This window comes from Podarcis melisellensis (assembly GCF_964234715.1).
Source record: "Podarcis melisellensis genome assembly, chromosome: 8".
Lineage (NCBI taxonomy): Eukaryota > Metazoa > Chordata > Lepidosauria > Squamata > Lacertidae > Podarcis > Podarcis melisellensis.
The window spans coordinates 88003185-88028596 of NC_138540.1; the positions used below are offsets into that span (position 1 = coordinate 88003185).

General features: G+C 48.6%; 1 protein-coding gene across 3 annotated transcripts in view; it reads left to right on the forward strand.

Annotated features, from left to right (window-relative positions):
- ACP7 (acid phosphatase 7, tartrate resistant (putative)) overlaps positions 1–25412 on the forward strand; it is a 32893-nt gene that overhangs the window by 1802 nt on the left and 5679 nt on the right. For all 3 annotated transcript variants that reach the window (XM_081922235.1, XM_081922237.1, XM_081922236.1), the window contains exons 2-12: positions 1305–1583; positions 5040–5240; positions 6374–6556; positions 6755–6780; positions 7806–7903; positions 9804–9866; positions 12327–12441; positions 12563–12676; positions 14854–14911; positions 23243–23310; positions 24704–24775. In XM_081922235.1, coding sequence (XP_081778361.1) covers positions 1475–1583; positions 5040–5240; positions 6374–6556; positions 6755–6780; positions 7806–7903; positions 9804–9866; positions 12327–12441; positions 12563–12676; positions 14854–14911; positions 23243–23310; positions 24704–24775 — 1107 coding nt within the window. In that variant the 5' untranslated portion in view covers positions 1305–1474. The remainder of the gene's footprint in view (positions 1–1304; positions 1584–5039; positions 5241–6373; positions 6557–6754; positions 6781–7805; positions 7904–9803; positions 9867–12326; positions 12442–12562; positions 12677–14853; positions 14912–23242; positions 23311–24703; positions 24776–25412) is intronic.

Sequence of the window (25412 nt, forward strand, 5' to 3'; positions counted from 1 at the left end):
TTGTTTTAAACTGTTTTTATTGACAATTTTATCGTTTAATTCTCTCTATATAAAACAAATAAATGTTCACAAACTGGAACCAGGGACTAACATTAATATAGCCTTTCAGAGAACACGTGACTCTTGGAAGAGGTCCCTGCCCCAAAGAGCTTAAATAGTAATTAAAAAACCCCACAGCTGGAGAGATAACAAGGAGAAACCAGGAAGGCATTCTGTGATGATCTGACTTACAGGAAATGGGTCACTGGTCTCCTCCCAGTCATTATCTGGTTGGTAAACATTTTCTAGGCGCTGCATTCACTTTAATGGCACCCTCAGCCTAGATTGGCTTTTCCCAATTGTTGGACTTCCCCCTGATTTAAATTTGGACTCTCCCTTAATAACCGAAAACCCCGCCCTGTGCTATCTTTATGAGTCAGTGTTTCGGTGTGCACTGACCAATGGTCTTGGATCCCTGATACATGCAGAGACATAATGGGCACCCTCCTCTCAAGCTGCGCATTTCTGTTGCGTTCCTGCCTCAGGAGGAGTGGTTCACATTATACCTGTTGCTGAGATGCCACGGGATAATTAATTCCATGGCAGAGTGCCTTTAAGTGGTTTTCTGTTTGGGTTGGGCAGGTAGATTTCATAGAATCGTAGAGTTGGAAGGGACCCCTGAGGGTCATCCAGTCCAACCCCGGCAGTGCAGGGATCCTGCCCGCAGCTGTCCCTGGGTGAGTTCGAACCAGCAGCCTTCTGGTGAACAGCCAGCACACTGACTCGTTGCGCCATGAGATTCCACAGACAGTAAAGGTAAAGGGACCCCTGACCATTAGGTCCAGTTGTGTCCGACTCTGGGGTTGCGGCGCTCATCTCGCTTTACTGGCCAAGGGAGCCGGCGTACAGCTTTCCGGGTCATGTGGCCAGCATGACTAAGCCGCTTCTGGTGAACCAGAGCAGCTCATGGAAACGCTGTTTACCTTCCCGCCGGAGTGGTACCTAATTATCTACTTTCACTGGTGTGCTTTCGAACTGCTAGGTTGGCAGGAGCAGGGACCGAGCAACGGGAGCTCACCCCGTCATTGCGGGGATTCGAACCACCAACCTCCTGATCGGCAAGTCCTAGGCTCTGTGGTTTAACCCACAGCGCCACCCGCGTCCCTTCCACAGTAGAGCTAGAAAGCGTTCCTTTCTTCCAAGGATCAGCACCCACGGCTGGGCGTCTGCGTTTTGTCTTTGCGGCTCGTCCGGCTCTTGTTGTCCGCTGGCCTCGGTTGCCCTGCAATAATTCTGGACTCTCTCTGAACTTCTTTCTCCCCCAGCCTCGGGTTCCTGAGTTCAAAGCAGCATCAGCAGTTTGCAACGGAGGACATTATAATAGCCCTGTGACTTAGCAGACCGGCTTGCAGCCACGCTGCCAGGGTTTGCAGCTGGTCTGAGTTCTCTTCCGAAGGATTTCAGCGGAGAGGAGATCTTGGTGGGGGTGTGCAGCATGAGTCGACTAGGGAGGCTGTTTGGCTTCCTGTGCCTGTGGCTCCCTCACCTGCAGTGCGAAGGGTTCAGCTACACCCAGCCTGAGCAGGTGCACCTGTCCTATCCAGGTGAGTTTTACGGCTAAGGGGTTTTTGCGTGTCTTCAGTCTCTACCTATTTGATGATATTGGAGGATTAATATATTTATTACCCAACATCCCAGGACAGGTCACAGCATTAAAAGCAATATTATAAACAATTTAAAAGAACTTGCAAACATAAAATAAGCTAAAAAGAGAGCCAGTGTGGTGTAGTGGTTAAGAGCGGTAGTCTCGTAATCTGGGGAACCGGGTTCGCGTCTCCGCTTCTCCACATGCAGCTGCTGGGTGAACTTGGGCCAGTCACACTTCTCTGAAGTCTCTCAGCCCCACTCACCTAGAATCATAGAATCAGAGAGTTGGAAGAGACCACAAGGGCCATCGAGTCCAACCCCCTGCCAAGCAGGAAACACCATCAGAGCACTCCTGACATATGGTTGTCAAGCCTCTGCTTAAAGACCTCCAAAGAAGGAGACTCCACCACACACCTTGGCAGCAAATTCCACTCAGCTCTTACTGTCAGGAAGTTCTTCCTAATGTTTAGGGGGAATCTTCTTTCTTGTAGTTTGGATCCATTGCTCCGTGTCCGCTTCTCTGGAGCAGCAGAAAACAACCTTTCTCCCTCCTCTATGTGACATCCTTTGAACATGGCTATCATATCACCCCTTAACCTCCTCTTCTCCAGGCTAAACATGCCCAGCTCCCTTAGCCGTTCCTCATAAGGCATCGTTTCCAGGCCTTTGACCATTTTGGTTGCCCTCCTCTGGACACGTTCCAGTTTGTCAGTGTCCTTCTTGAACTGTGGTGCCCAGAACTGGACACAGTACTCCAGGTGAGGTCTGACCAGAGCAGAATACAGTGGCACTATTACTTCCCTTGATCTAGATGCTATACTCCTATTGATGCAGCCCAGAATTGCATTGGCTTTTTTAGCTGCTGCGTCACACTGTTGGCTCATGTCAAGTTTGTGGTCAACCTCACAGAGTGTTTGTTGTGGGGGAGGAAGGGAAAGGAGAATGTTAGCCACTTTGAGACTCCTTAAAGGGAGTGAAAGGCGGGATATCAAATCCAAACTCTTCTTCTTCTTCTAAAAAAAATTAAAATCCTTCCAGTAGCACATTAGAGACCAGCTAAGTTTGTTATTTGTATGAGCTTTCGTGTGCATGCACACTTCTTCAGATACACTGAAACAGAAGTCACCAGACCCTTATATATTGTGAGAGGGTGGGGAGGGGGGTATTACTCAGAAGGGTGGTGGGAATGGGGGAATGGGTGATTGACTGATAGGTGTGGTAGACCTGTTGACTGTTAACGACTGCAATTGGTCTTACAGGAAAAGCAAGGGGTGAGATGGCTAAAGCAGCTTTATTATGTATAATGAGATAAGAATCCAATGTCTCTGTTCACACCAGGTCTCTCCATGGTTTTAAGTTTGGTAATAAGTTGCAATAAGTTGTTTTTATTATTGGCTGTTAGCCGCCCTGAGCCCGGTCTTGGTTGGGGAGGGCGGGATATAAATATATTATTATTATTATTATTATTATTATTATTATTATTATTATTATTATTATTATTATTTTCAGCAACTTCTCTTTCCAGTCTATTTCTGGAAATTCTTTTGTAATAAGAAAGCTACTTTGAGATCTTGTATAGAATGTCCTGGGAGATTGCAGTTGTTAACAGTGGTCAACAGATTTACCACACCTGTCAGCCAATCACCCATTCCCCCATTCCCACCACCCTTCTGAGTAATACCCCCCTCCCCACCCTCTCACAATATATAAGAGTCTGGTGACTTCTGTTTCAGTGTATCTGAAGAAGTGTGCATGCACACGAAAGCTCATACCAATAACAAACTTAGTTGGTCTCTAAGGTGCTACTGGAAGGAATTTTTTGTTTTGTTTCGACTACGGCAGACCAACACGTATTTTATTACCCGTAAATAAAATAAGCTAGGTCTTCTTCATCATCATCTTCATCTTCGCATGGCCTTTCATCCAAAGATCTCAGGGCAGTTGACAGCTTAAAAATACAAGATAAAAACACAAAATGTATAATAAAAACAAGAACGAGAAGAAAACAAACCAATAACCTCCCACAACTAACATTTAACAGGTTATAGGATTTCAGTAAGCCCAAGGTCTGGTTGAAGAGGAACTTCTTTACCTGGCGGTTAAAGGTATATAATGAAGGCAGCGGCTGAACCTCCCTCTACATCTGCATCTGCGAGACAGATCTGACAGTGGTTTGCAGTGCCAGCAGCCATTCTCAGCGGCTTAACAATTATTATGGTTATTTTATTATTATGCTGTGTGTTTTGTTTTTATTATTAAGCTCCATAAATTATGTTCTTAGTGTTGTACACTGCCCTGGGATCTTTGGATAAAGGCAGAATAATAATAATAATAATAATAATAATAATAATAATAATAATATAATAATAATAATAATAATAATACAGTGGTACCTTGGGTTACAGATGCTTCAGGTTACAGACACTTCAGGTTACAGACTCCGCTAACCCAGAAATAGTACCTTGGGTTAAGAACTTTGCTTCAGAATGAGAGCAGAAATTGTGTGGCGGCGGCGCAGTGGCAGCGGGAGGCCCCATTAGCTGAAGTGGTACCTCAGGTTAAGAACAGGTTCAGGTTAAGAACGGACCTCCAGAGCGAATTAAGTTCTTAATCTGAGGTACCACTGTAATAATAATAATAATAGTTACAGGTAGGTAGCCGTGTTGGTCTGCTGTAGTCAAAACAAAACAAAAAAAATTCTTCCAGTATCACCTTAAAGGTAAAGGTAAAGGGACCCCTGACCATTAGGTCCAGTCGTGGATGACTCTGGGGTTGCGGTGCTCATCTCGCTTTATTGGCCGAGGGAGCCGGCGTACAGCTCATGTGGTCATGTGGCCAGCATGACTAAGCCGCTTCTGGAGAACCAGAACAGCGCACAGAAATGCCATTTACCTTCCCGCCGAAGCAGTACCTATTTATCTACTTGCACCTTGTGCTTTTGACCTGCTAGGTTGGCAGGAGCAGGGACCAAGCAACGGGAGATCGCCCCATCACGGGGATTTGAACCGCCAACCTTCTGATTGGCAAGTCCTCGGCTCTGTGGTTTAACCCACAGCGCCACCCGTGTCCCTCGTAGCACCTTAGAGACCAACTAAGTTTGTTATTGGTATGAGCTTTCACACTTCATCAGATAATAATAATAGCAACTTTTGATTTATTAATCACTTTCTCAACCACCATCTCAAGGATATTTACGCATAAGATAATTCAGGGCTAGAGTGGCTGGGGTCTGTGTCAGGCGCCTTTGTAACTGTGCTGTAGCTTATCATGGAGAAGAGGGTTTTTGATGCCTGTCAGTCATGATAGCTATGCTGTTCCTTCACTGGCAGCGGTGATCAGATCCTGTTTCCTTCTTTGGAAAAGGCATCTAGTTCTGATGTTCTTAACACAGCTGCCCTGTCCCTTCCCTGCAGGAGACCCCACCACCATGATGGTCACCTGGACCACCTTTGGCCCGGCAGAATCCATCGTGGAGTTTGGCCCCGATCCGGGAGAGGCCTTCACTCGCTCGGCCAGAGGAGACGCCACGCGGTTCGTGGATGGCGGGAAGCTCAGGCACACCATGTTCATCCACAGGGTCACCCTCCAGGGTCTCGTGCCAGGACAGCGCTATGGTAAGGCATGCCGGCGTTCTGGAGCTGTTTGGTGAGAGGCGCCAGAGACCCGCCGAGCCTCGACCCTAGCCACCTCTCTGTTGACTGAGCTGCAGATGTCTCTAGCAAGCAGGGTCTGATCCCAGAAGGAGCCACGGCGGAGGCAGGGATTAGGCCTCGGTGGTGTCCTCCACTGTCTTGCAAGACAGACAAATGCCACTAGTAATGGTGCCAATTCCACCGATCAAAGCGATCTCACAGGTAAAATGGTGCCAAGTTGTTCAGGGCTTTATGTGAGGCGTTTCCAAAGTAAAGGAAGAATTGAACTCTGATTAATAAGAACACACACAGAGGCTTGAACCAGCAAGACTCTGGGAAGGGTGCGTATAATAATCTCTGCGTCTCTCCACCCCTCGGCCCAGGTCATTTTATTCACAAAAGAACTTTTACAGAGTGTTCGTAAGAACCAATCAGATTCTTCTGAGCATTTCAACAAACCCCATGTGGGAACAAAGTTAGATCAAAAGAAATTCTTTTAACTACAAAGACTACTCTGAGCATGCATACATAATCTGAGAGTAAATAAATTAGGCTCTTGGTGTTATAGCGAGAGATGGTCAGTGCAGTGGAGCAGTAAGAAAAGGAGATCCAAGTTCAAATCTCTGCTTTGTGACAAAGCTCCAGGGGCGAATTTATGCCTCACCTGCCTCACAGGTTGTTCCTGTTCCTGTTCCTATACTCTTATCTTGGGGCAAGAAGAAGGTCACCAAATCTAAGAGCACTCCTGGCGCCGTTCCCGGGTCTCTTGTTAGACCTGACAAGGTCTGTGCGTCTTTGTGGTCAGGATGTAAGATAAGACCCAGACGCGCCATCCCTGCTCCACTCGGAACTGGCAAGGCCATCCATTGCCGTCACGAACTGATAAAGGAAAGGGTTTTGAGCACATGCTTATGCAGCTGGGTTTCTGTTTATAGATTGGCTCAAGAGCTCAAGTTAATGCATTTTAGAAATGCTCCTTTGGAGAAGGAAAATGGGGGTTTTGGGTCCCGTTTCAGACTGATTGCACAGAAACCCATTCCTTCACAGCCTGTATATCCCACCTGGAAAATTATCCTGGGAGCTTCCGAGCTGATCTCTCCTGTCCTCCTTTGCAGCCTACCGCTGTGGAAGTGAACAGGGCTGGAGCAGATCCTACGGTTTCTGGGCCTTGCTGAACGGCACCGACTGGAGCCCCCGCTTCGCCATCTTTGGGGACATGGGCCTGGAGAACCCCCAGTCCTTGCCTCGACTGCAGCAGGAGGCCGAGATGGGCTTGTTTGATGTGGTGCTGCACGTAGGTACGATCAGAGAGGGACTAGTCCCGTCTGAGGATTTATCTTGGGGGGGGGGTGTGCTAAGCCAGCTCTCCCTATGACCCCCTTCCTGATTTGGAGGAGAAGACCAGCATTTGTGCTTCTTAAAAATAAAGAAGTCCCCTTTTGTCCCCTGCAAATAGCCCTTCCCCTGTCTGACTCCAATCTGGTTTCCTTCTACAGGGGATTTCGCCTACGACTTGGACACGGTAAGAACTACTTAACTGTAGAATTGGGAGGGATCTAAAGGGCCATCTAGTTCACCCCCCCCCCCGGTAATGCAGGAATCACAGCTAAAGAGGACTTGCTACCTTTGGGATTGGGAATGGGTGGTTTAAAAATTGTTATTTACCGTATTTTTCGCTCTATAAGATGCACCAGACCATAAGACACACCTAGTTTTTGGAGGAGGAAAACAATAAAAAAAAATTCTGAATCTCAGAAGCCAGAACAACAAGAGGGATCGCTGCGCAGGGAAAGCAGCAATCTCTCTTGCTGTTCTGGCTTCTGGGATAGCTGCATTCGCTCCATGAGACGCACAGACATTTCCCCTTACTTTTTAGGAGGGAAAAAGTGAGTCTTATAGAGCAAAAAATACGGTACTTAGAGCAGTTGAATCCGGGTCAAAAAGGCTCCCAGCGTGGCTTATGTAGCAACAAAGCAAGACAGTCCCCATCCACAGGCTTACAATAATAAAGAAAGTAGTAATAATAATATGACATGCAAGGGGAAAGGGATGGGGAGGGAAGAGGAAAAAACAAAACCCAGCCACCGATTCTTAAGCAGTTGTTGGGTAATGGCAGAGTTGGCCTGTGCCCACAGAGCTGATAGAGCGATTCCTGCTTCTCACTGCTGGAATGGCTGCCCTCAGCTGCCCTCATGCCGGTGCCTGTGGAGTAACCACATCAGCGTGGCCGATGCCAAAGTCTGTGTGCTCCTCTGAGCTTACGAGAAGTCAAAATCCTCTGCCAAGGCAACTCCACATGAAGCAGATTTGCACAAGTTCTTTCATCTTGCGTTTGGCTTCCCTGTTTTGCATGACGGGGCTTATGTTGGCATGTCAACATCAGACCTCAGTTCCGTCTAGACTGTACTGTTGTGACACGCCGGAAACTTCATGGAAACATACAGGGGTGTGGAGCGTTGTTGTAGAATCCTTGTGGGTGGCTCTGCCTGAGATTTGGGGAACCAGACCCTTCCCCTCACCCCAAGCTTGCTTTTCCCTGTCTTGCAGAACAATGCCTACGTTGGAGACGCCTTCATGAGGAAGATTGAGCCTGTGGCTGCCTTGGTGCCGTACATGACTTGCCCTGGGAATCACGAAGAAAAATAGTGAGTAGAAACCGGCTAACTGAGAATAAACTGGTTTTAGCAGGCGCTTAAAAGAGTACAGTGGTACCTCGAGTTAAGTACTTAATTCGTTCCGGAGGTCCGTTCTTAACCTAAAACTGTTCTTAACCTGAAGCACCACTTTAGCTAGTGGGGCCTCCCTCTGCCGCCACATGATTTCTGTTCTCATCCTGAAGCAAAGTTCTTAACCTGAAGCACTATTTCTGGGTTAGCGGAGTCTGTAACCTGAAGCATATGTAACCTGAAGTGTATCTAACCCGAGGTACCACTGTACATTGAAGGCCCATCCTGGATGTCAGAAGGCAGGGCGCTTCAAAGATTGAGTTCTTACAGGTGTGGAACAGGTGCACCAGGAAGATCACATGGCAGGACAGAGTCTCAAACAAAGATGTGCTTCCCCAAGCCCACATTCCCACCAAGCATGTTTGCACTCCTGCCTCAGTGACGTCTACGCTGGCTTGACCATGTCCACAGAATCGAAGATGGCAGGAGCCGCAAGGATGTGCTCTTTGGGGAGTTGGCTTCCGGCATCAGGCCAACTTTGAGCTACAAAGATAATAATAATAATAAATTTTATTTATACCCCGCCCTCCCCAGCCAAGACCAGGCTCAGGGCGGCTAACACCAGGTATAAAAACAATTGATTAAAATACAGCTTAAAAACTAGATTCAAGTACAACATTAAAATGCAGCCTCATTTCAGTAGAAACTTTTTGGGGATGAAAACGTCAAATCTCCAACAAGGCCAACTATCCAGACTGGTCCTACATGGGCCAGAAGTCCCCAAATACAGTGGTGCCTTGCAAGACGAAATTAATTCGTTCCGCAAGTCTTTTCGTCTTGCGAGTTTTTCGTCTTGCGAAGCACGGTTTCCCATAGGAATGCATTAAAAATCAATTAATGCGTTCCTATGGAAACCGAACCGCCTTCAGACCAGGTCTGGGGACAGTCTGTCCCCTGACCTCTTCTGAAGGCTGGCGGGGGCGAACGTCTTTGCTTCCCCCCCGCCTGCCTTCCCGGGACAGTCCCGGGGGCTTTTAAAATGCTGGCGGGCGGCAGCGAAGGCTTCGCTGCCGCCCGCCAGCATTTTAAGATCGCCCAGGGACAGCGGAAAAGTCCTTCGCTGTCCCTGGGCGATCTTAAAATGCTGGCGGGCAGCAGCGCTGCCGCCCGCCAGCATTTTAAAATCGCCCCGGAACAGCGGAGGAATTCTCAGCTGTCCCGGGGCGATTTAAAAGCCCCCGGGGAAGGCAGGCAGGGGGACAAAGACTTTTGCCCCCCACCCGCCTTGGGAAGAGGTCCAGGACCTCTTCCCAAGGCGGGCGGGGGGCAAAAGTCTTTGCTCCCCCCGCCTGCCTTCAAAAGCCGTCCGGGATAGCGGGAAGCGCTTCCCTGCTATCCCGGACCGCTTTTAAAATGCTGGCGGTGGGGAGCAAAGCCTTTCGCCCCCGCCGGCCTTCCTGGACCTCTTCTGAAGTCCGGAGGGGGGGAAAAGGCTTTGCTCCCCACCGCCAGCATTTAAAAAAAGGTCCCCGAGATTTCCCTATGGGCTTTCGTCTTGCGATGCAAGCCCATAGGGAAAATCGTCTAGCGAAGCGTCGCAAAAACCGAAAAACCCTTTTGTCTTGCGGGTTTTTCGTCTTGCGAGGCATTCGTCTTGCGGGGCACCACTGTAAGAGTTCCATCACAGAAGGAGAACAAAATGCTTGATTAACCTGGAGGTAGGCTGTATGAATTGTGTATTGCTTTGTAACGATTTGTTGGGTCTCTGGACCGTAATCACGATTGTTGTTGTTATTACATATAAACTTCACAATGAAGGGCAGGGGCTTGCGACGTCCCTCTCCCCCCTGTGACTTTCTCCCTTCGCTTCCTCTTTCAGCAACTTCTCTAACTACCGCTTCCGCTTCAACATGCCCGGTGGCACGGAGAGCCTCTGGTACAGGTGAGTGTCGTCTAGCCCAGGCCAAGCGGCCGGATTTCCTGCTCGTTTGTGGCCGTCTTGCAAAATGCTGAAGAGGTGGCGTGTCACTAGAGCCATCCGGGTAATGTGTGCCTTTATGCTGATTTGTGTAAAATGCAAGCTTCCTGGAAAAGGGTCTATTGTAGAAGCCACCACCGTTACCTTGAGGGCATCACTGGCCATGCCCAGGAGAGCTCAGGGGTTCACAAAGTGAGTGGCAGCGCCCTCTGCAAAAGAGGTGGTATTCCCCAGGGGGCCCTAAGAGAGGCGGGGGTTTGCTGAAAGTGTAAACGACTCTCAGAGTTTGAAAAGCTGGTATCATGGGACCAAGTTCGCCCATTGGGTGAATTAATTAAACTAAATAGTTTTAATTGGATTTTGATTAAACAGGCAATTAATTGTTCCTGGCTTGAATTTTATTGTGTCACTATCTTCCTTAGTGGGTCTTGCAAAGCGCTTTTCTGAACGGTGCTTTTCATAGAGTAGAGCAGTGTTTTTCAACCACTGTTCCGTGGCACACTAGTGTGCCGCGAGATGTTGCCTGGTGTGCCGTGGGGGAAATTGAAAAATTTGAAAGATTTTAAAATAAAGTATTTTATAATTTTTCATATTTCTGTTTACTTACTATTTCATAATAAAGTAATTATAAAATACTTTCTTTGTGTTTATTTGATTCCTATTCAAGAGAATTACTTTATATATATAGTCAATATAGGCACAGAGTTAAATTTTTTAACAGTTTCTAATGGTGGTGTGCCTCGTGCTTTTTTTCATGAAACAAGTGTGCCTTTGCCCAAAAAAGGTTGAAAAACACTGGAGTAGAGGGCACTGGGGATGAGTTTATGGAACTGCAGGGGCAGGGATCCAAAAAAGTTTGAGAGCCACACAGCTTCTCAATCCTAGAATTGTAGGAAGGGACCCCTGTCCAGTCCAGCCCCCTGCAAAGCAGGAATCTCAACTCAAGCATCCATGACAGAGGGCCATCCGACCTCTGCTTAAAAACCTCCATGGAAGGAGAGTCCAGCAGCTTCCAAGGGAGTCCGTTCCCCTCTCAAACTGCTCTTACTCACAGAAGGTTCTTCCTGATGTTTAGACGGAATCTCCCTTCTTGTAACTTGGAGCCATTGCTTCGGGTCAATGACTCGATGCTGGGTAAATCGGTTGGAAGAATTTGGAGCATCCCCCCAGAGCAATTGGCTGGTTTTAACACAAGCCAAGCTGGGTGCACAGGAGCCTAGAGGAGAGGGGGCTGTGAGCAGCCCAGCCTGGTGCATGCTAGGCATAGCTGTCAAGCGTCCCTTATTTGGCGGGACAGTCCCTTATCCCAGCGCCATGTCCCGCTGCTGTCCCTTATTGATGATGTCCCTTAAATAAGCTACTGAAGGTAATGGGGCCCTTTCTATGTCCAGCTGTCCTTTGTCAACAACAAATTGTTGCCGTTTTTTTTTGTGTTGAATATATGCTATATGGTAATTTATGGACCTAATAGGTATCTAAAGCCATTTGCACACAACAAAATATGTATTTTATCAAAGTAATTGTTGATCCCTTATTTTGGTTGCTGATCCCTTGTTTTCGAGGCTGCTGGTCCCTTATTTTCAAATCTGTAAGTTGACAGCTATGATTCTAGGGCTGGGCCTTGCCATCTTGAAGTGTGACACTCATAATAATAATAATAATAATAATAATTTATTTAAACCCCGCCCATCTGGCTGGGTTTCCCCAGCTACTCTGGGCAGCTCCCAACCGAATATTAAAAACACGATAAAACATCAAACATTAAAAACTTCCCTAAGCAGGGCTGCCTTCAGATGTCTTCTAAACGTCAAATACTGTGGTACCTCGGGTTACAGATGCTTTGGGTTACGCATTTTTAGTTTGCAGACCGTGGGAAACCCGGAAGTTCCGGAAAGGGTTACTTCTGGGTTTCGCCGCTTGCGCATGCGCAGAAGACCAAATCGCATCGTGCGCAGACGTGGCGCTGCATGTTACGAACGCTGCTGGTTGCAGACGTGCCTCCGTCGCGGATTATGTTCGCAACCCGAGGTCCCACTGTAGTTGTTTATTTCCTTGACGTCTGCTGGGAGGGTGCCACCACCGGGCAGGTGCCACCACCGAGAAGGCCCTGTGTCTGGTTCCCTGTAACCTCACTTCTCGCAGTGAGGGAACCATTGGAAGGCCCTCGGAGCTGGACCTCAGTGTCTGGGCTGAACAATGGGGGTGGAGACGCTCCTTCAGGAATACTGGGCCTTTGAGGCCATTTAGGGCTTTAAAGGTCAGCACCAATAATTTGAATTGTTCCTGGAAACATCCTGGAAGCCAATGTAGGTCTTTCAGGACCGGTGCTATGGGGTCTTGGCGGCTGTTCCCAGTCTTTCCTTACATAGTGAGGCCTGTTGCTCTTCCCCTGGGGTCCCCTGACTTCCCATCTTTCCCCCTCAGCTGGGACATTGGACCTGCCCACATCATTTCCTTCTCCACCGAGGTCTACTTCTTCTTGAAATATGGAGAGCAGCTTGTGGCAGAGCAATTTCAGTGGCTGGAGAAGGACCTGCAGGTGAGGAGCAGACCCCTGTTTTTTGGGGGGGTGAGGTGGGAAGGGGGAAAGTGGCAGCTTGCCTCTGGGAGGGTTGGCGTCCCCCACTCACTGCTGATGGCTACCTTTCCCTCTTTGGCAGGAGGCGAACCAGCCTGAACGGCGCAAGGAACGTCCCTGGATCATTACCATGGGGCACAGGCCCATGTACTGCTCCAACAACGACCAGGATGACTGTACGCTGTACGAGAGCATTGTAAGTGAGAGGAAGGAATCATAGATGTAGAATAGACACCAAGGGTCATCTAGTCCAGGCAATACAGGGATCCCTGGCAGATGGCTACGCAACTTCTGCCAACACTCTCCAACCAAGGAGAGTCCTTTACACCTTCTGAGGGACCCCTTTCCTCTGTCAAACAGCTCTTACCGCCAGGAAGTTCCTCCTAAAGTTTAATGTGAATCTTCTTGCTTGTCATTTGAATCAGTTTTTTCGAGTCCTACCCTCTGGAGCAGCAGAAAGCAAGCTGACTCCCTCTTCCTTGTGACAGCCCTTCAGATCTTCTTCTTCTCTGGCGATCCCTCGTAGCCGAGTAAGATTGTCTTCTATAAACACGGTTTTAACAGTGAGTCCGTAAGTGACTGTGGAGGCCAATTCTAGACCCACACGTCTTTCCACAGTGGGGACATTGGTTCCTGGGTGGGAGTTGATCACGGTGTGGATTTGCCAAGTGTGCCTTCCTCTTGGCACGTTTCTCCCTTGAGTCCTGAGTTCGAGTGTCTTCAAAGCCCAGGACATCTTTGGTCAAGGCTGTTCTCCAACTGGAGCGCTCACAGGCCGGTGTTTCCCAGTTGTCAGTGTTTATACTACATTTATTTAGATTTGCCTTGACACAGTCTTTAAACCTCTTTTGTTGACCACCAGCATTACGCTTTCCATTTTTAAGTTTGGAATAGAGTAGTTGTTCTGGAAGATGGTAATCAGGCATTCACACAACGTGACCAGTCCAATGAAGTTGATGTTGAAGAATCATTGCTTCAACACCAGTGATCTTTGCTTCTTCCAGTACACTGGTATTAGTTCACCAGTCTTCCAAAGTGATGTGTCAAATTTTTCGGAGACCCCGTTGATGGAATCTTTTGAGGATTTGGTCTCTATTTCCCAGGCTAAACATACCCAACTCCTTCAGCCGTTCCTGGTTTGGTTTCCAGACCCTTGATCATCTTGGTCGCCCTCCTCTGCAAACCTTCCAGCTTGCCAATATCCTTCTTAAACGGGGGGGGGGGGGGGGTTATGCCATGTCCCATAGGCTGTACCGATTCACAGAGCATACAGCGTAGAGAAAGGGCTTTTCATGCTTGGCACAACTGATTCCATTTGACCCAGATACTAGGAAGAGGCAGGAGGCTGTGGAAGGAAGGAAGCCCCTTCCGCTCCTAAGATTTTACTAGGCATTAAGTTCCCACACTGCCAAGCATATCTTTGCCACCGTGAGGGCTAGAAATTTGTTTTTTGTTCTTATTAAAATGAGAGCTGAGGTTTTTTGGAAGCTGGGTTCTCTGTTCAGTACCACATCCTGTCTTCTGCAGAACTGAGGTGGGGGTGCATTCTTATAATAAAAATAAAAAAAATTATTTATACCCCACCCTCCACGGCCAGAGCCGGGCTCAGGGCAGCTAACACCAATAAAATCAAGGTAAAAACATAATGGGGGGGGGGAACCAATTTAAAATACAGGTTAAAATGCAATTTAAAATGCAGCCTCATTTTAAAAGTAGCCGATAAATCAAGACCCTAAGGGGAGGGAAACATAAGGGTCAGACTGAGTCCAAACCAAAGGCCAGGGGGAACAGCTCCGTCTTGCAGGTCCTGCGGAAAGATGTCAAGTCCCGCAGGGCCCTGGTCTCTTGTGACAGAGCGTTCTACCACGTCGGGGCCAGTACTGAAAAGGCCCTGGCCCTAGTTGAGACCAATCTAACCACCTTGCGACCTGGGACCTCCAAAGTGTTGTTATTTGTGGACCTTAAGGTCCTCCATGGGGCAGACCAGGAGAGGCGGTCCCGTAGGTACGAGGGTCCTAGGCTATATAGGGCTTTAAAGGTCAATACCAGCACCTTAATCCTGACCCTGTACTCCACTGGGAGCCAGTGCAGCTGGTAAAATACTGGATGAATGTGATCCTGCAGCAAGGACCCTGTAAGGAGTCTTGCCACGGCATTCTGCACCCGCTGGAGTTTCTGGGCCAGCTTCAAGTGCAGCCTCGCGTATAGCGAGTTACAATAATCAAGCAATTAATTTCTCTTAACTAAAAAGTCCTAAACATTGCAACCTTCTTTCACAGGGGAGCCTCGAGTAAGTAGTGGGCCGGCTGGCATGGATTAATCTGTTCTTTCTCTCTCTCTCTTCTCTCCTTTCCCCCCACCTCAACTTCCCAGATCCGCCGAGGCCTTGACCCACAGCAGTTTGGCTTGGAGGACCTGTTCTACAAATACGGTAGGTATTCTCCTCCTCCTTCCCTGCCCGCACCTCCATTCTGGCTATCAGATCTGTTGAGATTATTATACATTAAACCAAAGCTAACATAAATCAGCCCCCAAGAACTCCAACAGTGACACAGACCTCGGTCTTCTCACGGGAAACAATATCAACTTTTATAGCTTAAAGTTCTCTTCTCCAAACAGCCAGGTTTATGATAGCGTGATCCTGGAATAATAATAATAATAATAATAATAATAATAATAATAATAATAATAATAATTTATTATTTTTACCCCACCCATCTGGCTGTGTTTCCCCAGCCACTCTGGGTGGCTTTCACAGAGACCAAAAATACACTAAAATATCACGCATTAAAAACTTCCCTGAACAGGGCTGCCTTAAGATGTCTTCTAAATGTCAGGTAGTTGTTGTTCTCTTTGACATCTGGTGGGAGGGCGTTCCACAGGGCGGGCGCCACCACCAAGAAGGCCCTCTGCCTGGTTCCCTGTAACTTGGCTTCTCGCAGGGAGAGAACCGCCAGAAGGCCCTTGGCGCTGGACCTCAGTGTCCGGGCAGAACGATGGGGGTGGAGATGCTCCATCAGATATACTGGACTGAGGCCGTTTAGGGCTTTAAAGGCCAACACCAACACTTTGAATTATGTTCAGAAATGTACTGGGAGCCAATGTAGGTCTTTCAAGACCGGTGTTATATGGTCTCGGCGGCCGCCCCCAGTCACCAAGATAGCTGCCGCATTCTGGATTAGTTGTAGTTTCCGGGTCACCTTCAAAGGGAGCCTCACATAGAGCATGCACCACTCTGGCGAGACAGTCCGCGGGCAGGGAGGGTCTCATCCTGCATACCAGATGGAGCTGATAGACAGCTGCCCTGGACACAGAACTGACCTGCGCCTCCATGGACAGCTGTGAGTCCAAAATGACTCCCAGGCTGGAAGAACTTGGAGGGGAGCTTCTCTGACAAACTGGTGCAACCAAGCAGGGCAAAGGGCACTTGTGGAACAATCAAACAATAAAATAACATAAAATTGGGACGACCAAACAGTAAAATAAAATTGGCACAAGCTCCGAAGCATACTCTTTTGCAACTGAATGATGCGGCTTTATTATGTACACAGCTTAGAACAAAAATACAGTGGTGCCTCGCAAGACGAAATTAATCCGTTCCGTGAGGCTCTTCGTATAGTGGTTTTTTCGTCTTGCGAAGCAAGCCCATTGACAGCTTAGCGGATTTGCGCTACAGCTGTCAAGCGGCTTCCAGCGATCAGCTGTTAAGCGGCTTATCAGCGGAACAGCTGATAAGCAGCTTAGCGGCTTAAGAAAAGGGCGAAAAAAGTGAAAAAAACCCGCGGGGGGATGCAAGATTTTTTTCGTCTTGCGAAGCAACCCCATAGGGGAATTCGTTTTACGAAGTGCCTCCAAAACGGAAAACCCTTTCGTCTAGCGGGTTTTTCGTCTTGCGAGGCGTTCGTCTTGCGGGGCACCACTGTAGAGGGCTCCCCTCACATTATAAAAGCTGTTTTTATAATTTAAACTGTTTATCACCTTCTACGTAGATTATAATTAACATTATTTTGCATGTATTGCCTAAGGACCAGCTCCTGGTCTAGGGTGGTATAGTTCATTATTATTATTATTAATTTTATTATAGTTTTTATTAAGTTTTTCTAATTTACATTTCAAGATAATAATAATTTATAATAATAATAATAATAATTTATTATTTATACCCCGCTGTCAGGGAACTGACATCTAAAGCGCCGCAGGTGCAAAGGCTCCCTGAGGTTGAGAGAGCAGTAGCAGCGGAAGAGGGAACCAGTAGAGGGCGAGCAAGAACTCCAAGGGAAAGTGAGTCGGAGGGATGGCTCAGAGACGCTTCAAGCGAAACTAGTGGGGAGGTCTCAGGACCTCCTATAGGGACACCCACACCTCGACGGAAACTGTCACGCCGAGAGGCCAGACGACGTGTTTCCGTTAAGGAGCTTTTATGTTGGAAACGTTTCCGAAAGCAGCCACTTTCGGATTCTACTAGTGATTGACGCAGCCATGCTGGAGGGGCTCCGTCACAGGCAGAGGTTTAAAAACCTGATCAAACTCTGAGGGACTTGCATTTTACGCACAAGCAGCTCATCGTCCCATCACAGCAATCCGAAAGTCACCGAAAGCCAGCTTGTGCAGAGAGAAGCATCATGAGCAACCCAGCCGGAACCGGGGGTGCAGGAGCAGCTGGAGGGGGTCCAAGCCTGGAAGAAAGGTACAGAGCGTTGGAGATCCAGTTGGCGCTGCAAACGGCGAGGCTTGAGGAGAGGAGGGCTCAGGATGCAGAAAAGGGAAAGGAGAAAACCACCCCGCTCGCCAGAAAGGTACCAGGATTGGTGCAGAAATTCGGGGGGGATCCCAGGAACTATCATGCCTTTAGAACAGAGATGCAATACGCTCTAAACTTGCAGTTTGATGACTTCCCCGACGAGGAATCGCGAGTGGCGTATGTGATTGGCCATCTCGAATCCGGGGCGAAAGATTGGGTTAGACCCCTGATGGCAGCGAATAATGAGATCTTAAAGGACACGAGGAAGTTTTTTCGTGCCATGGACCTGATGTTTTCCAGCGATATTGAGCAGGGGGTGGTGCGAAGGCAGTTAATGGCTTGCCAGCAAGGAAGCAGATCTGTCCGTGAGTACTGGACTGAATTTACTATGCTGATTCATAAATTGGGGTGGGACCTATCGGCGGAGCCCATCCAAATGCTTTTCGAAGAGGGGCTTTCTTCAACCGTCAAAGATGAGCTTTCCCGGGGGCCCAGGGCGGAGTCTATGGACCAATTAACCAAATCTGCGCTGGCCATAGGAGCGCGCCAGGAGGCGAGGGCTTTGGAAAGGCGGGAAGGGAAAGGAGACCGTTGGAGGGAGTTCCGCATTCCAGACATTCCAGAGCCATCTTTCCCGCCGGCAGAGCCGATGGAAGTTGGAACAGCGCGGGCGCGCGCAGTTTCAAATCCCAGTGAAGGGCGGAAGAAGGAGGGAAAGAGCGCCAAGAGATGTTATCTCTGCCAACAGCCAGGGCACTTTGCCAGAGTCTGCCCACAAAGAAAGGAATGGCAAGGGATGGCAGGAGCTGTTGGGGGAAAGGAAGAGGAAAGCAAGGAGCAAGTAAAAGCCAACGCCTGGCTGCCACCGTCGGGGCACAGCAGCCAGGCCAAAGAGCAATGAAAGTGCCCATGCCAGAACCTCCCAGACCTGCTTTAGTGATAGAGGTGTTACTAGAACTGCCAAACGGACACCCACTAAAGGTCAAGGCGCTTTTGGATTCAGGCAGCTCCTGTAATTTCATGAGTAAGGAGTTTGCAGCTGAGCACCAGATACAGACCATCCCTTTAAGTAACCCCTTGCAGGTGACTACGATTGACGGCAGAGAGCTGTTGGGGGGAGAAGTTAGCCAACAGACTGTCCCGATGATAATGAGAGTGGCAAGGCACACCGAACAGATAGCGTTTAATGTGGCCATCCTGGGAGGAGCGCCCATCATTTTGGGGATGAGCTGGCTGGCGCTACACGATCCGCTAGTGGGCTGGCATCAGAGGGTGGTCTCCTTTGGGTCAGCGCATTGCCTAGAACACTGCAAGGAGGGGAAGGTCTCGGGAGGAGACAGAGTCACCCTAGCGGGGATGGAAGTGATGGGCAAAGGGAAGGTGCCCCCGCAATACGCAGATCTGAGCAACGTATTCAGCGAAAGGGAAGCAGACAAACTGCCACCGCATAGACCCTTTGACTGTCAAATCAACCTACTCCCAGGGGCCCAACTCCCAGTAGGCAAGCTGTACGCCATGTCAGACAGGGAGATGCAGGAGCTGAGGGAGTTCATTGACAAAAACTTGAAGCGAGGTTTCATCAGAGAGTCCCGAGCGGTGGGGGGCAGCCCAGTGTTTTTTGTGGACAAAAAGAACACAGACAAACCGAGACTGGTGTGTGACTTTAGGGCCCTCAATGCAGTGTCGGAGCCCCTGGCTTTCCCTATGCCCCGAATTGACGACATTTTGACCAGAGTAAGGAAGGGAAAGATTTTTACAAAACTGGACCTGCGGGGGGCGTACAATCTGATACGCATAAGGAAGGGAGATGAATGGAAGACCACCATGTTTACCCCTTTGGGAGCCTTTGAATACCTCGTTATGCCCTTCGGTCTACAAGGGGGCTCCGCCTGTTTTCAAGCTTTTATAAACCACGTTCTGGGACCTTTGCTCTACAAGAACTGTGTGGCCTTTTTAGACGACGTGTTGGTGTATTCGGAAGATGAGGAACAGCATGTGAGGGACGTTCGAGAAGTGTTGGGCAGGCTGCAAGCCAACCAGCTGTGGGTGAAACTGGAGAAGTGCCAGTTTCATACCAAGGAGGTGGAATTCCTGGGGTACCGCTTGTCAGACAAGGGATTGGCCATGGATCCAGGCAAGGTTCAAGCGGTACTGGAATGGAAGACACCGAAGACCAAGAAGGACGTGCAAAGATTCTTGGGGTTTGGGAACTTTTATCGGAAGTTCATCAAGAACTTTGCCCACTTGACGGCGCCCATCACCGACTGCCTCAGCAGCAAGAAGAAATTTGTTTGGACGGTGGAGGCGGATCGAGCCTTTGAAGAACTGAAAAGGGCTTTCGCCTCGGAAGAACAACTTCTGCATGTGGATTTACAAAAACCCATGAGAGTGGAAACAGATGCATCCGACCGGGCTATAGGGGCGGTCCTTCTTCAACCGGGGAGGAGTGCGTCGGAGTGGAGACCGTGTGCATTCTTCTCGCGGAAACTGAATAAGTCCGAGAGGAATTACACGGTGTATGACAGGGAACTACTTGCCATTCACGAAGCATTCCGGAGGTGGAGACATTTATTAATTGGGGCACAACACAAGGTGCAAGTGTGCACCGACCACAAAAATTTAGAGTATTGGAGAACAGCTCGAGTGCTCAACCAACGACAAGTGAGATGGGCACAGGAATTCTCCAAATTTAACTTTGAGATTTGTTATGTGCCAGGCCCAGAAAACGTCAGGGCGGATGCGCTCTCACGCAAACCAGAATATTGGGAAGGGGAGGAGGTGATCGAAGAGAGACATGTCATCCCGGAGGACCGCTGGGTGTGTGGGGCGGCGCTGGTGGGGCAACGGGAACTGGTGGAGGAAACGGAAAATGATGAATATGCCCAGGATAAGCTCAGAGGTCTCAGGGGGGAGGGCGAGAGCCCCGGAGGTTTTGAGGAAAGAAATGGGGCATTGTATTACAAAGGGGCACTGTATATACCCGAAGGTGAATTGAGGGGGAGAGTACTCAAGCAGTTGCATGATAGCCCCACGGCGGGACATTTTGGGCAACACAAAACCATGTGGTTGGTTACCAGGGAATTTTGGTGGCCTAAGGTGAGGGAAGATGTAAGGGAGTATGTAAGAGGGTGTGACCAATGTCAGCGAGCCAAAGGGGAAAGAAGGGCGCCGGCAGGGTTATTAGAACCTTTACCCACACCAGAACGGCCTTGGGAAGCGATATCAATAGATTTTATGACGGATCTGCCAAGGTCCAAGGGGAAAACAGCCATCATGGTAGTAGTAGACCTGTTAACTAAGATGTGCCATTTTGTAGCATGCTCACATGCAGTCACAGCGGAAGAAACGGCGAAGTTGTTTGTGGAACATATCTTTAGGTTGCACGGGGCTCCCTCGAGGGTGATCTCAGATCGAGGCAAACAATTTACTTCCAGGTTCTGGAGGAAGCTCATGAGCTTGCTACACGTGGAAGTTAATTTTTCAACTGCCCGGCACCCTGAAACCAACGGGCAGGCGGAAAGGGCAAATGGCATTCTTCAACAATATCTTAGGTGTTATGTCAATGACAGAGAGAACGATTGGGTCGAAAAGTTGGCGTTGGCAGAATTTGCCTACAATAATGCGGAGAATGTGTCCACAGGGATGAGTCCCTTTTTGGCTAATTACGGGTGTCACCCCAGGGCATTTCCAGGGGAAGGAGGGGAGAGATGGAGCGTTCCAGCGGCTGAACATTTTGTAGAAGAGATGGAAGCCATCCATCAGCAGCTCCAGCTCAACTTAGAAAGGGCCAAGGCACAATATAAGAAGCAGGCAGACAAGAACAGAAGGGAAGGTGAAACCATAAGGGTGGGGGATCAAGTGTGGTTGTCAACCCAAGGGTTGCCGTTCAAAGGGGGTTGTAAGAAACTGAGGCCCAGAAGATTGGGACCCTTTGAGGTGATTCAGCAGGTCAACCCGGTAGCTTTCAAACTCCGATTACCCAACCACATGAAATTGCACCCAGTGTTCCACAGGTCGTTACTGTCACCATACAGGGGGGGACGTGAAGGGGAGCACGTCAGGGGACCAGCCTTGGAAGAGAGGGAACGCCGCAACCATGTAGCGGAAATCCTCGATTCCAGGTGGAAGGGTAATCAGGTGGAGTATTTGGTGGCGTGGGAAGGGGAACCGGAGTCAGAAAACACCTGGGTAAGTGCAGAGGAAGTCAATGACGAGGTTTTAACAGAAACGTTCCACCAAAGGTTCCCGAGGAAACCTCAGCCTATAGCAAGGTTTAGGAGGGAGTATTTCGGCACCACCGATGAGGAAGAGGAAATGGAAGGGTTCGCGGAGTCGGAGTTGGAAGATGGAGTGGACTCTGATGACGAAGAGTACCTAGAGAGTAGGAACAGCAACAAGTGGAAGGAAGTGTTCGCGACGTCGGAAGATGAGGGAGGTTCTTTCAGGGGTTTTACCTCCTCACCGCCAGTAGGAGAGGAGACGGGAGGGGGTGAAGGGGGCCCTGGAGGGGAGGTGGATGTCAGGGAACTGACATCTAAAGCGCCGCAGGTGCAAAGGCTCCCTGAGGTTGAGAGAGCAGTAGCAGCGGAAGAGGGAACCAGTAGAGGGCGAGCAAGAACTCCAAGGGAAAGTGAGTCGGAGGGATGGCTCAGAGACGCTTCAAGCGAAACCAGTGGGGAGGTCTCAGGACCTCCTATAGGGACACCCACACCTCGACGGAAACTGTCACGCCGAGAGGCCAGACGACGTGTTTCCGTTAAGGAGCTTTTATGTTGGAAACGTTTCCGAAAGCAGCCACTTTCGGATTCTACTAGTGATTGACGCAGCCATGCTGGAGGGGCTCCGTCACAGGCAGAGGTTTGAAAACCTGATCAAACTCTGAGGGACTTGCATTTTACGCACAAGCAGCTCATCGTCCCATCACACCCGCCCATCTGGCCGGGCTTCCTCAGCCACTCTGGGCGGCTTCCAAAAGAATATTAAAATACTGTGATACATCAAACATTAAAAGCTAATCAATCAGACACCCTTAAATCAATGGCTTCTCTTCTTCTTTTTCCATGGTTCATTTGGCATACTCTACATCCTTGCATATTTTACGTAAACTAAACCATTCCATAATCCATTGTTATACCATGAAAACATATTTATACTGTTTATCTTAATGCTACCAGTGTTTTTAAATCTACACAACTTTCACCCAAATAATCAGTAAACATTTTCCAGTCTTCTTTAAATGTATATTCTTCTATTCTTCTATATGTTAAATCTCTGAGGTGTGCCTATTCCACCAATCTAAGTTGCCATTCTTCTATGTTTGGGACCTCGCTCATTTTCTTTTTGGGGCTCGCAAAACACGGGCTGCAGTAGTAGCATACGTAATGATTATGTATGATTAGCATACATAATCTTTTTCGACACCTGGGAATTTCCGACTGAATTATCCCCAACGAAAAAGGGACTCTGGGTTTTTTTTGGAAAGGTACTTTCAAACATTTTTCTTCAATTCATTATATATCATTTCCCAATATTCTTTTCCCCTTTTACAAGTCCACCACATATGATAAAACGTACCCTCTACCTCATTATTAATCTGTATGGTGTTGTATGTTGAAAGAATTTTCCGTAAGTTTTGCTCTATAAGACTCACTTTTTCCCTCCTAAAAAGTAAGGGGAAATGTGTGTGCATCTTATGGAGCGAATGCAGGCTGCGCAGCTATCCCAGAAGCCAGAACAGCAAGAGGGATTGCTGCTTTCACTGTGCAGCGATCCCTCTTGCTGTTCTGGCCTCTGAGATTCAGAATATTTTTTTTCTTGTTTTCCTCCTCCAAAAACTAGGTGCGTCTTGCGGTCTGGTGCGTCTTATAGAGCGAAAAATATGGTAATACAGTAATGAATACATAAATACAATGGAGCCAGAGACTTTGGGGGAGCAGAGATTGGGGCATGGGCTTCTCTGTCTGGCTGACACCAGCTGCTGTTCTCTGCCTTGGCAAAAGCCTCTTCTTCTCCTCCCTCCAGGGGTTGACCTGGAGCTGTGGGCCCACGAACACTCCTACGAGAGGCTGTGGCCGGTCTACGACTACAAGGTGATTCCAGGCTTGGCAAAGGGGCAGTGTCCTGTTCAGAAGCAGAGAAGGGCACCCGAGACCCGGGATAAGGTGGAGAGTCCTTACCCCACAGCAGAATCTCTGCAGTGGGAGATTCGGAGACCTTGCTGGGTTGGAATCTGTAGAATCTGGCTCTCTGCCACGCCGGCTTCAGTGGCTGGGAGCAGCGAGCATCATCCCAGAGCAGGCATCCCCAAACTCGGCCCTCCAGATGTTTTGGGACTACAACTCCCATCATGCCTAGCTAATGTGGATGATGGGAACTGTAGTCCCAAAGCATCTGGAGGGCTGAGTTTGGGGGTGCCTGTCTAAGAGTTTTGCCAGCAAATCCTGGGCCATGTGATCTCCTTTTGCAAAAGGGTTCCCTGCTCCGTGGAACTGCCCATCCTCAGGCAACTGGCCTTGAAGGGGCTGGTGCCATCCCACAGACTCACCAGCAGGAATATCACCACTGCTAAAAAAGTCCTGCTCTTCTTACTTGAACAAGCCCAATCTCATCTGATCTGGGAAGCTAAGCAGGGTCAGGCCTGGTTAGTACTTGGATGGGAGACAGTGTAGGAATACGGGCTGCTAGGACCTGGGAGACCAGAGTTACCTTGGCCCAGTCATGGCCGCCTCTCAGCCTAACCTACCTCGCAGGGTCGTTGTGGGGATTGAATGAGGAAAGGGGAAGGACCAGGCCCACCACCCTGAGCTCCTTGGAGAAAAAGGTGGGATATATAGGAAATACAGTAAATTTTAAGTACTGGAATGCTCTCCCCAGGGAAGTTTGCTTGGTGCCTTCATTACACACCTTTAGGCGTCAGGCAAAAGCATTGCTTTTTAACCAGGCCTTTGCTTGATCTGCTCCTATACCTTGGATAGGCAAACTAAGGCCCAGGGACCGGATCCGGCTCAATAGGCTTCTCAATCCGGCCCATGGACAGTCTGGGAATCAGCATGTTTTTACATGAGTAGAATATGTCCTTTTATTTAAAACGCATCTCTGAGTTATTTGTAGGGCCTGCCTGGTGTTATTTTACATGAGTAGATTGTGTCCTTTTATTTAAAATGCATCTCTGGGTTATTTGTGGGGCATAGGAATTCGTTCATTCCCCCCCCCCCATATAGTCCAGCCCCCCACAAGGTTTGAGGGACAGTGGACTGGCCCCCTGCTAAAAGTTTGGTGACCCCTGTTCTATACCCTTTTAAAATGTGGCTATTTCTGGGGGGGGGGGTTATTGGGTTGTTGTTTTTATATTGGTTATATATGTTGTGATCTTTTCTGTGAACCGCCATGAGACCTCCGGGTATTGGGCGGTATATAAACAATAATAATAATAATAATAATACAGTAAATGTATAATCCTCCTCATCTCTCTTTCTCCTTCAGGTTTGCAATGGCAGCACCGAGGCCCCTTACACCAACCCATGTGCCCCTGTTCATATTATCACTGGATCAGCTGTAAGTGTGAGGTTTTTGGGTGGGTGGGCAGACTTAATTTTAAATGGTGGCTTATGAGCTAATTACACCGTCCTTCTGAATATATACAGAGTTCCTCACATATCAGACTGTTTTGCCCATCTAAGCCTAGTGTCCTAGGGTGCTGTCAGCGGCTCCCGGCTGGCTGCCCAGGAAAGTATAAGACAAGGAAGAATTTCTTACAGACCTATTTTATTTCAGTCTTTACAGAGAGGCTGTAGAACCCAGCCTCTCGGATAATGACGTTGTCCCAAGTGAATCTCCACCTCCACCCCATCTCTTCCCCATTTGTCGTTCTCATCATCTCCTCTATAGGTCCTGCTATGTGCTCCCTGTCTTTGAGCTCTTTGTTCTCCTACTTTCAAGGCTCACCAGGTTCTGGGAGATGGAGGGCCTGGCATGCTTTCCGGTGATAAAGTGTCAGCCAGTGTTCAGTTTCTGTTAATTGATTCTCATGAAAACTTACAGATTCTGGCTTCACACAATTAACACAAGGCAGTGCCAATTTACTCTTGGCAGAAAGCCAAGGTCTGCTTGACCTAGAAACTACTTACTCTGATTGGTTAACGACCAGCACTCAACTCTGTTATCTAGGAATGCTAGCACAGTTTGTGTTTGG